The 18,481-nt window shown below is 32.4% G+C and overlaps 2 protein-coding genes across 2 annotated transcripts; one reads left to right on the top strand and one right to left on the bottom strand.

Annotated features, from left to right (window-relative positions):
* Window positions 1-4,234: 4,234 nt before the first annotated feature.
* Window positions 4,235-7,182, bottom strand: LOC123917871 (UNC93-like protein 1). The gene is made up of 2 exons (XM_045969749.1): window positions 5,686-7,182; window positions 4,235-4,661 (listed from the first exon to the last, which is right to left on the bottom strand). Exons 1-2 carry the CDS (start codon window positions 6,849-6,851, stop codon window positions 4,397-4,399), a joined length of 1,431 nt encoding a protein of 476 aa, XP_045825705.1. The 5' UTR covers window positions 6,852-7,182; the 3' UTR covers window positions 4,235-4,396.
* Window positions 7,183-15,406: 8,224 nt separating this feature from the next.
* Window positions 15,407-17,152, top strand: LOC123918824. The gene is made up of 2 exons (XM_045970977.1): window positions 15,407-15,583; window positions 16,433-17,152. Exon 2 carries the CDS (start codon window positions 16,502-16,504, stop codon window positions 16,937-16,939), a length of 438 nt encoding a protein of 145 aa, XP_045826933.1. The 5' UTR covers window positions 15,407-15,583; window positions 16,433-16,501; the 3' UTR covers window positions 16,940-17,152.
* The last annotated feature ends 1,329 nt before the right edge of the window (window positions 17,153-18,481 follow it).

Below are 18,481 nucleotides of genomic sequence, written 5' to 3' on the forward strand. Positions count from 1 at the left end.
AAAGTTGTCCCGTGGTTCTGTGGGGGACAAGAATTTCAGTTTTTGTCCTGTCTCTTGGACCCCAATTTGTCCAGTATCAGGAACCGTTTTAAAATCAAACACGGTACAACAAAAGTTGTCTTGTTCAGTCCCTTATTTTTTAGCAGATTAAACAAATCAAAAGAGTGGAACTTCTAAAGTTCTAAGCACTAAGTTACTTGGTTTGACTTTGTAATTAAACAAGACAGTGAATTTAAAAAAAAAAAAAAAAAAACTACTCCATACGTATGATTTAAATAAGTATTTTTATCTTGTGAACATAATTCAATTGATAAAGACATTACATGTATGATACGAAGACCAACATTTGAACCATATAGTATATCAACTTTTTTTTTTCCACAAACAAACTCAACTCATATCATTTATCAACTGGTTCTCAATACAAGGAGGAATTAAATGAAACATGCAGCGCCTAGTCCAAGAATTGGCTGTCTTAGCTAACAAATGAACAACCGAATTCGCTTGACGCCTTACAAACTTCACCTCGAAGTTGGTACGTAAAACTAACAAAATTTTAATACTAGAGATAAGTACACTAAATTCAGAATTTCCATTGTAATTAGCATGTACTGCATTCACAACTAATTGTGAATCACTTTCAAAAACTATGCGTTCCAAATTCATGTGACTTGCAGATTGCATTGCCTCCATTAGAGCTAGTGCTTCAGCTTCCATAACGGAGTAGTGTACCTTTATCCCAAGCTGTACCTGCACACACGAACAGACCTAACCTACATCATTTCTAATACACCAGCCACGATTTGTTACTAGTCCATGATCGTGAAATCCGGCGTTGACGTTGCACTTTAACCATCCAAACTGTGGTGGCTGCCATGATTGTTGCTGCTGTATTTGTTCATCACTAACAGTGTTTTGGCAGATGTTTTGTGCCATGAACCATTCATTCCAAGTATGAAATGCTTGCCTACCCAATTGCTCTGCATCATTCCTTTCATTATTCCAAATCCAGTTATTCCTATTGTTCCAAATGGTCCATACCATGACAGCAAAACGTCATGTATCAATGTTTTAGCATCATGGAATGCTTGAAGCCTCGGTTCAATGACACGATTCAGTCCCACAGCTATCCAGCTTCGCCTATTCTCTGCACAGCCAAATAGAATGTGCTAGTCGTCCTCTGCTTCTTCACATAACTGACATGTAGACGGACATTGAACATAATGTTGACGAAGTCGTACTCTCGTAGGAAGGCATTCCCTACAAATCCGCCATAGTAAGTGTTTAGCTTTTGGTGGCGCTTTAATTTTCCACATACTGCTCCAATCCCCATTTACACCACGGCCTCGCAATTCTTCTTTCTCTTGCATCAACATTTGATATCCTGTCTTCACAGTATAATGTCCATGACTCCCCCCTTTCCAAACCAGACAATCCTCTTGTACTACATCAAGCAATGGTACTGACAAAATATCTTGTGCTACATCATATGGGAACAATTACAAAATTTTATTATTATTATTATTACATGAGTTCATTCACATTCATATTATACATACCTTGGACTTGAGGTGATCGCGCCCAGCTGTTCCTTTCGCCTCTAAGCCAAGGGTCATGCATCACCTTGATCTTACTTCCGTCCCCAATTCTCCACCTACAACCAAGAGTAAGCACATGCCGTGATTTCCATAAGCTTCGCCGCACATAACTTGGATTATTTCCAATATTAGCTTCAAGAAAGGATGAATGTGGGAACTGTGAAGTATCTTGCTTTGAATATTCTGGCCACCAATGTATCTAGGTTCATCATTATATGCGAACCTTGCTTCGCCACCATCGCCATGTTAAAAGACTTGAAATCCCGAAATTCAAGACACCCCCCTCCCCTCCATCTTAGAAAATGTCATTCTCTCCCCTGCCAACTAATGTATTCCTTTATTATTCATACCTCCGCCCCACCAAAATGAGTTTAGCATCTTCTCAATATCATTTACCGTAGCATTCGGAATTATGTAAACACTCATGACATATGATGGTATAGCTTGAAGCACTGATTTTATCATTTCCTCATTACCCGCTTTAGATAATGGATGTCCTCTCCAAGAATTGATCCTCTTCCACACACGGTCTTTAATGAAAGCAAATGTCTCCTTCTTACTTCTTCCTACCATAGATGGTAAGCCCAAATATGTTCTTGTGCCCAATACATGTCGGACTCCCATAATACCAGATAAATCTTCTTGAGCCGGCCTACTCAAATTCTTGCTAAAAAACACCTCTGATTTGGACAAGATAATTTCTTGAAGCACTGATATAGTATATCAACTTATTCACCTTCAAAAGGTGAAATTCTAACCACTAGTTAATCTACTTTTTGAAGCAACTGATTAATCTACTTAACAAACAAAAATCCCAACAAAAGTTAACAATAAGCTGATCATATTCTAACGGTCAAAAACCTTAGTACATGATTTGTATCACTCCTAATCTAATTTTTTTGAACATGTCAAAAACAACTTAGTATATTAGTCAACCACACTTTTGAGGTTAAAACATTATACATACTTCTTCATGAAATCTTTATATTATATACTTGTTCATGAAAATTTTAATTGGATAAAAGTCTAAAAAATAAATCCTTTATTTTGCAAAAACAAACTTTACATTTGTATAGATGGGAATTTTTTTTTATATTTTGTAATTTTTTATACAAAGCAAAAGTTATAGTATCATTTAAATCCTATGTTAATAATGGAGGCAATACAATAGGGTATATGATGAATTAGCCTTAGCTAGAGAATTAGCCTATATTTTGGTTAACAACTTATACATTGATGTAACTATTTGCCCTTAATTTGAGTACAATCGTAGCTCACAAAGTGAACCTCCCAATTTTAGAATATAAAAAAATGCATGGATGAAAACAAAGATAACAAGAATGAGCTCATCAATTGTTATAACCAAATTAACAACCATCTATGCATACGAAAAAATAGGGTATAATGTGGCCACAAAACATCCTCAATGCTAAGGCTAATTATAGCTATTGTACCCCGAAAATTGCTCCTAAAATTCAAACCACAAAACACAAATACAATGCAACTATATATAATGTACCCTATGTTCAATATTCATTGTCTCACCCCATTGCACAAGTTTCCTTTGGTGTTTGGTGTTTTTTTCCTTCCATCACACACCTCCCCTCACTTGATTTGTTTAACAATCTTAATTGAATAATGGGAGGTTGTGTGAGCAGTCCTAAGGATCTTGCCTTGAATGAAGGGCCAGCGGTCGAGGAGGTTCCCACCACACCAAGGAATGTTGAGGTCGAGACGGAAGTTGCTCAGGTTCATTTTTTATAATTCTGTTCTTTTTAATTAATCAAACACCATTAACAAGTTAGATGACATGTTTTAAAAGGGAGATTTGGATTGCATATAGTCAGAAGTATGTGCATTTAAGCGGTCAAAACTTCCGTGACCTACATTGCGGATCAATATCGGACAAAACATTAAACATGCAAAATTTGATTATTGTTTTTTAAAATTTTATATATGAAACTTGAAATTGAAATTGTCTGGTGTTGATCTAATGTCTACCTACCAATGTTCTAATTGCATGAATGTATGGGATCACACTCTTTAAAAAATCGGTTCTTTTTTGTTACCATGATATAAGTACAAAGTTTCTACAGTTGTTATATGAATCGAATCTCTGACCACCTGTTGTCAATGAATTTATATATTCAGGAGAAGACCCAGGAAGTAGCAGATGAGAAGAAAGAAGAGGCTACAGAAGAAGCCAAGCCAGAGAAGGTTGAGGCTGCTGCTGAGAAGGAAGATGCTAAAGTTGAAACACCAAAAGCAGAGGAGATTAAGGAAGAACCTCTTGTGACGCTGTAAAAAACTTGAGTATCTCATTCTAATTAATTATCCTGAGCAATATGTTTTAGGAAGTTGTAACATGATTCAGGGATTGTTTAATTCTTAATTGTTGCATTTCTTGGAGCATATCATTTCAGAAATGGAATAATTGTTTTATTATATATTAACTTGTTAAACTCCTTTTTTTATTTGTTGCATTTCCTGCATTTACAGTTTCACGCAGTAATAAATCTCAATTTTTTATTTGAGATCGGACGGTTCAACTTAAACAATTAATTTTAACAGTTAAACAATTTCATCAGTTGATTTAGATCGAACGGAACAGTTAACCTTGTTACTGCATTAGTCCATAAGAGAACAAAAGGCAACTTTTTCAAAATTAAATAAGATTACATTATATAATACAAAGAAAAGATTCTTTAATCAACAACTACATAATACTCCAAGAAAGAAATGACAGCAAAAAGAAGACAAACAAAAGATTCTTTAATTTTTTAAGACAACAAATGAAGTCAACAATCAACAGAACCATTGTGACCTGGAGGAGACATCCCTCCAACATATACTTGTTCTTTTTCCACATGTACTTGTTCTTTTTCCTCCTTACTATTGTCCTCTTTCACAGCCAAAACCATCAAAACCAACAGTAATGGATAGCTTACTGTTGTGAGCACCCAATTCACAATCAACTGTGACATTGGAGACACATTATGGTTATCAATTTGCCATGCAACTGCAGCTCCTGCACTCTGTATCCCTTTATAGAATCCTGTGTACCTGTAATATAGTATGTGCAAACATTAGTGCTAGTGTTCAATTCCAAATTTCAACTATCATCAATACTCTACAAGAAATGCTAATCACTAGAAATACAAATTAGTACTAGTACTAATTAATTTCCAAATTTCAACTATCATCAATACTAATCACTACTCTAAATATTTATTAAAAAATACAAATACTTATTAAAATAAGGGTTTTGCTAACTAGTCTCCCTAAGACACAAGTTAAGGAAACTAAAAATAGTAAATTTTGTATTGAAGCATTCTCAATATTTTGAAAAGATGGACTACACAAGTGTCATGACTGTTTTACTAAATTTGTTTCCTTAACTAGTGCCCCTGGTTAGCATTTTCCTTAAAATAAATATGATATTCAGTGCATGTTTAGAATGATCACGAGTTTGACAGAATCACGGTGTACTACTATAATTTTGTCAAAAACTACACTTCAGAAGTTCAGAAAAATCATTTAGTCAAAAAAAAAAAAAAGTTCAACAAAATCACGGTGTCAGCCCGATTTCGTGACACCAAGGGTACATATACATCCAAACATGCCCTTAGTGATACCAACATAGTTTGTCTTAAATTTCCTAAGTCCAAAAAGTACTTCATTTCTGAAAGGCAACTTTGATTTGTAACTATAACTGTGTGAGTCAAAGAACCTAGTCTAAAGGTAATGAATCCTTTGGTGCAGAATATGGTGTTTGTTACTGTGGAAGATATACAACTTACAAAATGATTACATGTAGCAAATGGCTATATTTTCACAAATAAGGATTAATAAGAAACAAAAAGAAACTTTTGGAGGGTTAAAAAGGCAAGAACTATTATAATTCTATGAGTTGAAAACATTTCAGTAGATATTTAGTACTATTTTATAATGAAAAGTTCCTATTACATACTCAAATAGTCAATTAGCTAAATCTTTTCATTGATCAAAAAAGCAACCAAAAACAAATGCAATAGTTAATCAATAAAATAATACTAAAATTAAAAAAGATTCTGGTTTGAATTATTACCTGCTAAGAACCTCAGAATCATTAGCCAATGCTCCAATGGACCAATAAACCATACTTTGAAACATAGCATCCAACAATCCAAAACTAAAATACAAAACAAAAGGACCAGCATAACCAGAACCAGATTCCTTAAAATCCAAAACCTTATCATCATGTTTATGTTTAATCTGATTAGCCAATGCACCACCCCAAATAACAGATCCAAGAACAGCAACAACAACAATTCCAACAATCCCTCTTTTCTTTCTACTCTTAAAACTAAAATCCATAGTATAACCAATCCCAATTGAACCAATCATTTGTGCACCCCAATAAAACACATTGTTTAATCCTCTTGTTCTTAAACTAAACTCAGTCTTATTAACATGATTAAACTGATAAGTATAAAAAAAGTTACTTGCCCAAGAAGCAGGAATCATGAGAAGCATCTTCCAATTATAGAACAATTTGAGAATCTCAACACATTCAGTTGTAACATTTGAGTACAAAACATTTGTACACTTCGTTCCATCGTCTCGAACAACTTTACTAGCTGGTAAAATTGTTAAAGACAAAACAGTCCCTAATGACATAAAAGCCATAAAACCAATATAAGTCCCATCATTAACAGTTACAGCTTGTTCGCCGCGATTATAATTAAGAATAAAAGGAATTAAACCACCAATAACACCACCCATGTTAAAGATACTCCAAAAAATTGAAATGTAAGTTCCTTTTCGATTCACCGGTGGATAAGATGTCATAATAGCACCTTGTGCAGCCCATAATAGACCTGCTCCGACGCCAAGAAAGGCGCCGGAGACGATAGCAAAAGCTTGATGTTGTTGATGATTGTAGTACAGGAAAGAACCAGCATATAAGACATAAGTGGAACAACCTGCGAAAAGGGTTAAATGGGGTCCTAGGATGTTGTAAATTCCACCACCTAGGATACCAAAAACTGCAAAGGTTGTGTAAAGTGCTGTTAAGGCGTTGTTTGAAGCTGTTGAGTTGACTTGTCCACCACCACCCATTCCTGAAAGAGCATTGAACATACCTGGACAACAAAAACAAACTAACCCAATAAGGATTATTTGGGAAAGAGGTGAATTGTATCTGAAAAGATTGGATTTTTTTGTGGTTTCATGTTTTTGGGTTGATGGGTCTTCATATTGAACAGAACCCATCTGAGAAAATTGAGAAAGAGTGATGAGGGTGGAAGAAAGATTGAAAATTTGGGATGAAGAATGAAAGGGGAATGGAGTTTGATTTATTGAGTGTGAGATTGAGATTTGTGTTACTATAATAATGTGACAATTTTGCAGTAAATGCAGTTTGCAATGAGACAAATTTGAGGTTTCTTTTTTTGGTTGTAGAATAAGTTGCAGTTAAGTTCTTCTGTCACAATGGTCAATTGATGTCACTATCAAGAACTTAAGGTTGTGGGTATGGAAGCCAAGCGTTCAATAGGATTACGCAAAGCACCTGTCTCGGTGGAAAATTAACATGGGAAGTACTTTTTGGTGAATTATCCTTGCATATTTTATTTGAATATGTATTAGTATATTATATAAATGGATAATTTTGATAAGTTCATAAATAGTTTTTATTAATCTTTAAACCTATTAAATTAGGAGTTTAATTGATATGCACCGATGGTGTAAAATAGTTTTGCATAATTGTTCAATAAATAATCATTGTTTTGTCATGTCATATTAAGAAAGTGGGGTGGAGTGGGTGATGTGGCGGAAAACATGGTTGGTATTAGTTGACAGTGTAAAATTATTTTATAATGTCGGTGCATATCAATTAAATCCTTAAATTATATCGATATATATTTAAATAAGATATATACTAGATAGTTATCTTACATTTTTTTTGTTTATAATAAATCGAAAATCGAACTCAAGACTTATAACTTATTACTCAATCCTCTTATCATATTATTTTGTTACGGTTGAATTTACTATTGCCTACTACCTCATTGATATAATTACTTACTTTTATCCTTTTTATAAAAAATAACTTTTTTATTTGAAATTAGAAAAATAAAGTTTTTTGGATTTAATAATTACCTGATATATTTAATTTATTAAATAGATCAGATACATCAATTATTCAATTTCAATAAACCTAAAAAGTCAAATATTTTTTATAAAAATAATCGGAGATGATACCTTTTTTGAGATTTTTCTTTGTACTTTTTTATATAACCCGTTTTTAATTTTTAAGATTTTTCTTTATCCTATTTTTTTTGTTTACAACCAACCTGATGATCGAACTCAGGATCTCTCGTATACTACTCAAACCTCTCACCACTAGACCAAACCTAATAATTTGATTTTTCTTTGTCCTTTTTAATTTTTTAAAAACATTAATTATTTTTCTACCAACATATTCCTATTTAGCGTGCATTTTTTTTTACCATATGTAATATATATTTTATGAAAAATGTTAAGTACTGTCTCGGTGCACTGGTTAAGAAAATCAAAAATAGTAAAATTATCTTAGAATCGTACAATCAACATCTTAAAAGTCTAAATTTTAGTTTGTTCAATGGCTAACTTTTCTGCGTAAAAAAAAAATGCCTAACTCATTTTCTCTTTTGAATAATAAAATCGTGAAAGTAATATCAATTGTCAACAAATTAAGATATTAGACTCAAATTGTTAATGAGCTTCCACTAAAACAAATCGTTCGAAAAAATTCAAATTTAATTCTTAGTGAAAACAATTATTAGCTTAGCTGGACATTCCTCTAGAAATACCACAATCAACTATTTAATATTTGTGATTTTATCTAATTTGAGACTCTCTTTTTTTAAAAACAGAATCATATTCTTTGGTTGGTAATCAAATGATCTCTAACCTTATCTCTACTAGAGAAGGGACCAAAGCCCAAGCTATAGTTTTCATCATTTCTTTATCATATTCCTTATTTTACTTTTCCTTCTATCCAGAAACTCTTTTGTAAATATTATTTTTTCTGTTCAATTCCACATCATACCCATGCATTTTAGGCCAATTCTAACCTACAAGTCATCATGTCTTTCATGATCGATAAGTTCATGATATCATTATAATGAATAAGAATGTTATAAAAATTCATCGTTAAATTGAAAGTTGATATCATATAGATCATTCATAAAAATAATAAAAAAATTATTTGATATGTTATTGAGATCAATTAAAATTAACGGTTTATGAATTTTTATTAAATACCGTTAATCTTGATGGGTCTCAATGACATATCAAATTATTTTCAATTTTTTTAAAAAAATTATGGATGATTTATATAATATAAATTTTCAATCCACCAATGATTGATTTTGTAAAATTTGTATTCGTTATGATATTTTTTATAACTTATGCAGCAAGACTTCAAGTTTTCCATGTTAGCCAAAGTCTGCATTTTATACTATATTTTGTGTTTTGCGAATTTGCGTGTCTAAATAACACAAATCTAAATCTAAATTTAAACAACTTATAAATTTAGGATGTATTGTGATTGTGACTTGTAAGTTTAAGGGTTTTTTATATATATATTAAAATATTTTAAAATAAATATAATATGAATTAAAATCCCATAGAGTTAACATAATCTCATAAAGCCTTTTAAAAGATTTCAGACTTAAAAAAAATTTAGATTTTCTTTTAATAAAATAGTCTTTTGAACTCTCAATATACATTATTTTTTTTACACTTAATTCTAATGAGAGTTTACTATTCTACCACGCCGTCCACTTTAAGTATATTTTAAAATTGTGTCTATTTATGAAGTATGAATTTATATTATTTGTGAATGTAAAATCAATTTATAGTAACAGTGCATGCCAATTTAGCGCATTTTAAAATCCTTGTGGATTACCTAAGAGCACTTAGATTAGATGGTGTGGGTCTCTTCTAGCTTAACCAAGGTCCTAGGTTCGATCTTTGACTTGGGCATGCTGCAGTGTTAAACTCTTAGAGAGAGTTTGGCACCCATTTGGGTCCCAGTAGGTTCGAGAGATTAGTCTATACAGTTGTGCGCAAAAGATACTCGATTTACACCAAAAAATAATCTTTGTGGATTTTGAAAATTATGATCGATAGTTTTTGTCAAAACTTTTTTAAAACTATTTTTATCATTTAGCATGAACAATTTAAATAATTTATTTACTAAAATAATATAAATGAAGACATCAATTTTGTTTGTTTTCTTCTTTTTATTTTGAGATAGATAGACAAGGGCAAAAGCCAAAAGCCAAAAGCCAAAAGCCAAAAGCCAAAAACCACAAAAGGAAATTAGTGAAGGCAATATCTAATCTAATAGACGAAGCTAATAAAGCACCAACCACATCAAAAAATACCACTTACATGAATATCTTCGTGCATGTTAAGCCACTATGTTTGATCTATTAGTGGAAAATTTAAATAGTATGTATGAGTTTTTGAATTCGATCTTCTGCTCTACTGTAAACAAAACATTTTGTGCATGTTTGGTTACACGAAAGTGAGTTGAATGTAAAATGAATGAAAAACTACAAATTTTAACTTCAGTTATAATCAATTTTAGAGACTCAATTTTACTCGAGAGTCTCCAAACGTGAAATCAAACACATACATCATCAATTATCGGTAATCCATATTTTATTTTAGTATATGAATTGAGGTGGTGATTCCGTTTTTTGTATTAAAGTAAATTATCCAATGAATCCCGTGTAAAATCAAATGCAGTAACAGCGTTAAGGATCTTTTAGTATGTATGTATGTAGTGGCCCACGGAATCAACATTTATCCTTTGTTGTATGGTTGGACAATTGAATGCTCACAAAGATAAAAAAGGTTGGATAATTGAAATTGGCACATAATCCAATTTTGATGTCAACGTTAAACTTTGATGCGTATTTGTTTGTAACTCATTATTTGTTGGTAAGCGATTGTCGTTTTCCTATCTTTGCTTTCTTTTGTCAAGCAGTGTGATCAAAGCCGACTCTGGCCGGCTGCAAATTTAATGACTATCCTATCCTTTTCGGTTTTATATTTGCCATTCTCCAGCAACGTTTGAATTTTTATTCATAACTATTCATCTTATCTTTAGCGACTTGATTTGGTGGTGCTTCTCTTAAATTCCGATTAATGGAATGAGGATTTTGTACCTACATGTCGACGCCCAAGTTAATAAGAATGTGAAACAAAAGTTTTTAAGAGTAGAGAATAATATATTTGATTCCTCTGCATGAGAGGAGTATATATAGCATCACCGTTCGGCTAAGGTCATTGATGAGCGTATTAACGCCATCAATGACTGTCAAAAAATGGCTAAGGAGCCTTAATAGACGGTAAATATTCATCATTTCGATATCGTCCGTCACGGAAGGCAAAGTTTCCTCGACCGCTGAGTAGGAAAAGGCACGGTTGGGCCTTCAAATGACTTGGACCGAGTTCGACACACGAGTGAGATCTTCAACAATTACCTCGGGTCCAATCCAGAACAAGTTTCTTAAATCAAATTAATTCCATGTAACATACCCTCAATTCTAACATAAACATACACCTCATCGTGCATGTATCAAGCATATTAAGTGACATGCGAGAAGTGCAACCTTAATCTCCTCCCACCACAAGCTGAGCACTTAATTTAGCCAGCATTTTCTTATTTGTACATAGTTCAAAAGTCCTCCAAATTTTATGCCACTTCCATTAAGCCTTGCATTAACACTTTTTTATTTGTACATTTGCATTTTGATATCACGTTTTTATTCATAACTTTAAAATATTAGGTATATGTATCTAACGTTTACTTTTTTTTTTTGTTGTCTAATATGAAACGTTAACTCACGCTTGACTCATCACAACATTCTCATATTAAATCAATATCATATTGTTCTAAGGTAGAACTTCATAGAAAAGTTGCATTCCGTTCTGTCAGAGGTTTATATAAAATATAGATCCCAATCTCGCTTTCGAACCAAAGAAAGACTATATCTCCTGGAAAAATTGCAAAACATAGCCTACTTACTTAGCCTACACAAGAGCCAAACGAAGAAGAAAAAGCAAGAGGTTTGAGTGAGACAGCTAAGTCGGCTTTGTTGTCAAGCTATTAGGTCAAATGTTTTAAGGGTTTTGAGTACTTTGTTATTTTTCTTGGTTTTACGCCCCTCTTATATGACCCACGAAAGCAAATCCAATGACAACAATAAGTCGAGAACTATTGGATCCTCATATATATTTCTAAGGCCTCCTTCTTTGGGTCATTCTTTGACCATACTCTCACAGGTCATCCCGATCTTTATAGGTGTTACCCTAACAATTGGATTTAGACATGTGTTCTTTGAGGAGATTTCAAACTTTATTTTTAAGAACAAAAACGGAATTTCTTTCGAGGAATAAAAGAAAAATGGGGAGGGAGGAAGAGAAAAGTCCGAATGCTGGGTAGTATTGGGCTGAGCCCATCAATAAAGCCCAAAAGACTGTTATGAATCCATTGAGGACGGTAGTACTTAAACGTGTCAAGTGTCCATAGGAGAATAAAGTCTCCGCGGCTAGCCACATTTTTTGTCACTCCAGTAGTGCTTTGATTGATCATGATAAATTAAAAATTGAAACGTTACAAGTGTGAATGAAATCTAGGCCACCCAAGAAAATAAAGAGACCGTTGGGAACACGTGACAAACAAGCCAAAATTAATTTTTTTTAGACTAAAGAAAAGATTGAGATTTATGGTATGAAAGTTTAACAGTGTATATATTTTTAGACCATCTCCAATGGTGGTACTTATATTTTTAAGTACTAATACCTAATAGGTACTCCCATTGGAGCAAAAACAAAATTGTACCTAATAGGTACTAGTTCTACAATAAGACATAGTACCTAAATAATTTTTGTGGGACCCATTTAAAATGATGTTGAGTTATTGGATAGATGTGCTACTAGTGGGGCCAATTTAGAACTTTTGAAGAGGTTTTGGGTTGGAGGGAATGAGTACTTATTATGTACTATTATTAAAAAAATTATAAATGAATTATGTGTACATGTGAGGCCACTTAAGTACTCAAAAATGAGTAGCTCTATTGTGGATGCTCTTAGGTGGAAATTTTTCATCAATAGGATGTTACATGAAATATGAAATATGTAGGGATCGTAGTAGTTTGAACTATTGTATTTTCATTTATTCATTTTAAAAAAGTAAAATTTTAATTATTAGTAGATTATTTGATAAAAAGATAAATTGAACTCAAATGGTTAATAAGTTTTTCTGGATACTTATTTCATTTCAAGTTTTTATACACATTAAAAATGAAATGTTTTTTTACTCAGAATAAACGATATTCATTCATTCAAATTGATAGAGTACATCGATGTAATACAAATTCAAAGTTGCTAAAAACAAAAAGGATAAATCTGCGAACAAACTCACAGTATCCGTGTTAATAGCATAAAACAGCAAATTACATAAGCTTACAAATTTAAATATATTGAAGGGTCCATAATGTCTATGCCTCCGGATCTGTAGTGTTGATGACATCAAAGTCGACATTGATTGAATCTGTACTAGATCGAACTAATAATTAAACCTGAAACAAATAAACATCCACAAAGACGAGACAACAAAATACTCCGTACGAAGACGAAAAATAAAAACAAACAAAATGTGAAAATCACACTTATTTATTATTACGAGAAAGAAAAAACGATTTGGAGGGATGATTCCAGGTCATAATTGACCTTAAATCACCCCTCTTTGATAAACTAATAATAAGAGAAGTGATGACAACTAGGATTAAAAGAGAAGAAGAAGAAGAAGAAGAAGAAGTGTTTTACTAAGTATTATTGAGAAAATTAAAATAAAAAACGAAATGTTGTTTCAATTTTTTTTTGTTTACTCAATACAAGTACAAAGTTGGAGGAATTCTTACTTACGCACAGATCTAAGAAAAAATCTTTTAGACACATACACATGAAAAAAAAAGTTAAAGAATAAATGATGTGACAAATATTAATTTTGTTTTAACTTTATTACATTTGTGAGTGCGCGTCTAAATGATTTTTTCATTGGTTTGAGCCCAAGTTAGAATTTCTCACAAAGTTATTACTATCGTTTAGCGTGATTAATTTGTGTAGGAAAATCTATAAAATATACAAGGTGATTCTTCCTTCCTAACCAAATTTTCTAGATGCACAATTTTTTTACTACTTAAACAAATTTGCTAAGGTTTATGTAAAATATAAAATAAAATATCACTATAGTAAACTACTACCTCCGATCCTAAATATAAAAAGAAATCTACTTTTTAGATTCATTGAAAATCTAATATATTTGGTCTAATATATAAACTAGATACATTAGATTTTCAATGTATCTAAAAAGTAGATTTCTTCCTATATTTAGGACCGAAATGAGTAAATGATTATTACACCAATAAAACTAATAAGAAGAATTGATCCTTACGACCTATAAGCCAAAAAAAAAAATAGAGATAATGTGATTCACAATTTTTAACAAATTTGACAATTCTTTCTCCCCTACACATAAACATAGGGCATTTGATTCGTAAAACAACAAAAACTGGACAAAATAGCACAAGACAGAATAAGATAATACAGGACAAGACACAATTATACTGAAGAGATATAGGACGATAATATTTTTATATTCAAATATAAAATCAGTATTTTCGTATTTTTTATAGTTGTACTGTGAATAAGCATGACAATAAAGCTCATACCCGCGGGTACCCGCCCAAACCATACCCGTTTTGACGGAAAAAACCCGAGTAGACTGGGTTCGGGTTTGGGTTTTCTTCGATTTCAAAAGTTGGGGTTGAGGCGAGTAATTGGTACATTAATACCCTTCCTGAACTTGACCCGTTTATACTAAAAATTAGATTTCACCTATTTTAAATTAGAAACACTTAAACAATCTCTTAAATTACATTCATATGTTTATTTTTTATTTGAGTATTAAACTAAACAAATCATTTTCTCTATTTTTTCAGTATTTAAAAAAATATTGTTGAGAGAAAATAATTTTGGACATTTAACTTCTTTTTTTAATAAAAAAAATACTAAAATACAATATAAATTCATGTGGAAAGAGGCGTAACGGGGATACCTGATCCCCGTTGGGTATGAGTTTGGGAAAACCCAAACTTTATGAGTTTGGGTTGGGGAGGGCAAAACCTGTCTCCGCCCCGCCCCATTGCTATGTCTATTTGTGGACAAAAAGTTGTCATGTGATTTAGTGAGGGACAAAAAATTTTGTTTTTGTTATGTTCCTTGCTACTTAATTTGTTTAGTCCTATAATCAGTTTCAAATCAAACAGGGTAGAACAAAAAGTATCTAGTCAAGTCTTTTATTTTTTAGCGGATCAAACGCACGTGAAACCCATTATGGAAGTAGTATATAGTTTAAATACTCCCTTCAGTACTAAATATATGATAAAATTTACTTTTTAGATTCATTGACAATTCTATCACCGGAGGATGTAATGAATTAAATTCCATAAAAGGAAATAATTTGAATTCGGATTACGTTGACTGTAAAAAGAAATTACGTTGTTGACGATGATGGTGATGGGGTTAAGAAAGAACGTTGGATCCGGTAGTTTATCCAAAATTGTAGGTGAGTTAAGGTGAAATTACATTACATTACATTACATTTGAGAGAAATTTAAGTTGCATTTTGTCCTACGTGTATCGTCAACCCCACATGTGTAAATGAAAGTACTTATTATCAGCATTCATGCATTCAGTTTCTATCATTCATTATAAATACCCCATTCATTTCTCTTCTTTCTCTACTTTCATTTAACTACCATTTAGTTTCTTCAGAGATATAAAAAAAATAAATAGAGATCTCTCTTTTTGTTTTTCATTTTCTAGGTACATTTCATGAAAAAAATCTTTTCAGGAGCTTCACTTAGCTGAACAACGTGCATGTAAGTTCATTTTCCTTCATTTTTTTCCCTTCAATTTTCTTCTTATTATTTAATCGTGTAGCATAGCATTCATGTGTAAATCAAATTTGATTTTGATGTAAGGTTTTCGTTTAATTCTTCAACGAGCGCGCGTGTTCATATTTCATTGTTCAATTATCTGTTATTTATTGATTTACTGTATTAATTAATATTAAATTCAAATCCCGCTTGGACCCAGTTTAGATCTGATGCATGTGTCTTTGTCACGTGTCAATCAATTTTGTAGTTACATGTGATTTTGTTTAAGATTTGTTAATGTCAATTAGATTATTAATTATAATTAATTTGCATTTTTTGTCTTATACGTTTCATTTCCTTTGCCAAATTCCTTTTTGAGATTATTAATTTTGGTTGAGATTGTTAGTTTTGTGGTCTAATTAAGGTTTCTCATAATTTAATTAGGGTTTGTTATGTTTTGGATGCTTTAGTAAGAGATATTTTAGAAGTGTTTCGGTTCTAATTAGTGTGTTTTTGGTTTTGCGTTAATAAGAATTGATTTTGTTAACTCGACTTTAATTAGAATTGAGTTAAGGGTAAAGTGATTTATGTTTGGATATATTAATGTAAAACTGAGTTGAACAATAATTTCAGTGTAAAAATCACGTTTAGACCCTAGACCCAATTCTGGGGACAAAATCAATTCTATTGGAGAGCAACCAAACATGTCAAAATCAATTTTAATTTCCAGAATCAATTCTTATTGCTTCAAATGGGGAACCAAACATAGGCTTAATTTTTTTTCAGCTAGTAGGTTAATTCATGTTGAGTTTGATTGAATTTGAATATGTATTGTTGTTGTGGGTCTTGCAGAAAATTCAGGCAAGGCCTTGAAGTGGGAGTGTAAAAGATTACATAGGAGTTGCTGTTTTCATCAAAGGAATGGAGATATATGGAAAATCTGTGGTTGCGGGTCCTGCAAATGTCATTTATCTGTCGAGTATTTTGGGTCGAGACAGTCTGTTTACTGGTCACAAATGCGACTGGAAATGCCAAACCGAACATGTTTTTGGAAACATGTATCGTTGCAAGCTAACAGGACTGACTCACATTTGTGATAAAAATTGTAACCAGAGAATTCTGTATGACAACCACAGTTCCCTTTGCCGAGCTAGTGGTCAGGTTTTCCCGCTTACATCGGCAGAGGAACAAGCGGTGAGAGGTGTTCGAAGGAAGATTGATGCAGAGAATTCTCCTACTGACGGATGTGGTTTTAAGCGCAGACGGGATGCACAATTCCATCCTTCACCTTTTGAGAAGTCTTTTTCTGCTGTCAGTCCTATCTGTAGCCAAGTTAGAGATGGCATGGATACGAGCTAGATATATGTCATCTAACCGAAAGACTTTTATCTTTTCTCTTGTCCTGTCTTTTCCCCCTTTTTTTATCAGATGAGTATGAATAACAGAACTTGAACAGTTATGGATTAATTACCGGTGGACATGGTGTTTTTCCATCTTTCAATTGTTGGAACTCCTTATTTTGTAATATCAATGTAATGTGGTGGTTAATGTAGCTTAACTGTTGAATGGGAATTTGAGCAGGCTCTACTATTTAGTATTCAGTTGTATGTGATATCTGAATCGACTTGGGGTTCTTGCTAACCGTATTGAGATGACTATTGTTTACTGAAGCATTTCCTTAACCGTTTATGATGCTTGAGTTTGATTTAGGACCTGAATAGTGTACAATGTATCAACATGTACCTAATTGTAGGCCTCATCTAGCTGACTGTTAAATGTATCTTTTGTTATTCTTATTCCAGCATTGGTGTACTCGTTACTGATACTACTGCAATTGAGTTGTACCATTGTACATGTTTTGTTTCCCCTTAATTCCATTAGAACAGCACCCAATAAGCAAAGTTGGCCCTTAGGCTGATAACTCAACTCAGGGTTATGTTGATAAACTTATGGAAAGCTCAGGTTCTCTCTGGTTCCTCATACGAACAAAGTATATGTAAAATATGTTTTCTAGTTTAGCTTTCTAACTCCTCTTAGTACTCTTGCAGACTCAACAAAGATGAGATAGTTCACATTTTTATCAACCTTAGTTATTCTATTCTCTTTCCATTATTTGACTGATGACTGTGTTGTCTGAGTTTAATTTATGCAGGTTTTTGAGCATGTGTTAACAAGGAGGTTTCAAAGCATTTGTGTTTCAATATTCAATAAAATGTAATACATAATTATCTTATGGTAGTAGATGAAATATTGATACATGTTTCTTATATTTCTTTATGTAGGTAGTTGAGCATTGCTACTTATCCTCAAGTTTGTCTTTGCTGAAGATTTGATGAGAGACTGAGAAGGCGAATCAGATTACACAGTATGGAATATTAGACTCCTTCTTGAGTTTGTTGTCTTCCACACTGTTATCTCTTGCCTTTGAGCAGTGGTATTGATTCTCTATTTATCGCAGAATTGAAAGTGAATTCTCCTCGGCTCTGATGATGCATGAAGGCTGAAGCTTTCTTTTATTTCTTGAACTTCAATAAATTTGTAACACAATTTATTTATGAATTTCAAAACAGTTATGGGCCAAATTATTATATCTCATTTTAATTCCAACAAAAATTTCAATAGTATCTCACAAGTCCCTTAATTCCAACAAAAATTTGAATGGGGTGTGTTTAATAAGAGTCGTAGTATTATTGTAATAGGTGTCTATTCATGTTTCATGAAGAGTCATAGCTTTACAATTGATGTTTGAACATGTTTCGTGAAGAATCACAAATTGAGATCCCACCAGATGCTTCATCAAGAGTCATATCATTCTAATTGGTAGCCCGGGTGGTATCTGTCTAAATCAACATAATGACCCGACAAACTCTTAGGATATGTTTGAATTGATGGAACGAGATG

The sequence above is a fragment of the Trifolium pratense genome, linkage group LG3, assembly GCF_020283565.1.
Source record: "Trifolium pratense cultivar HEN17-A07 linkage group LG3, ARS_RC_1.1, whole genome shotgun sequence".
Taxonomy (NCBI): Eukaryota; Viridiplantae; Streptophyta; class Magnoliopsida; order Fabales; family Fabaceae; genus Trifolium; species Trifolium pratense.

What these genes read in the sequence shown, in the direction of transcription:
- LOC123918824 (XM_045970977.1), top strand. Translation starts at nt 16,502, where the DNA reads ATGGAGATATATGGAAAATCTGTGGTTGCGGGTCCTGCAAATGTCATT.
- LOC123917871 (XM_045969749.1), bottom strand. Translation starts at nt 6,851, where the DNA reads ATGGGTTCTGTTCAATATGAAGACCCATCAACCCAAAAACATGAAACC. An exon ending in GATTCTGAGGTTCTTAGCAG is followed by an intron (nt 4,662 to 5,685) that starts GTAATAATTCAA and finishes ACTATATTACAG; the next exon opens with GTACACAGGATTCTATAAAG.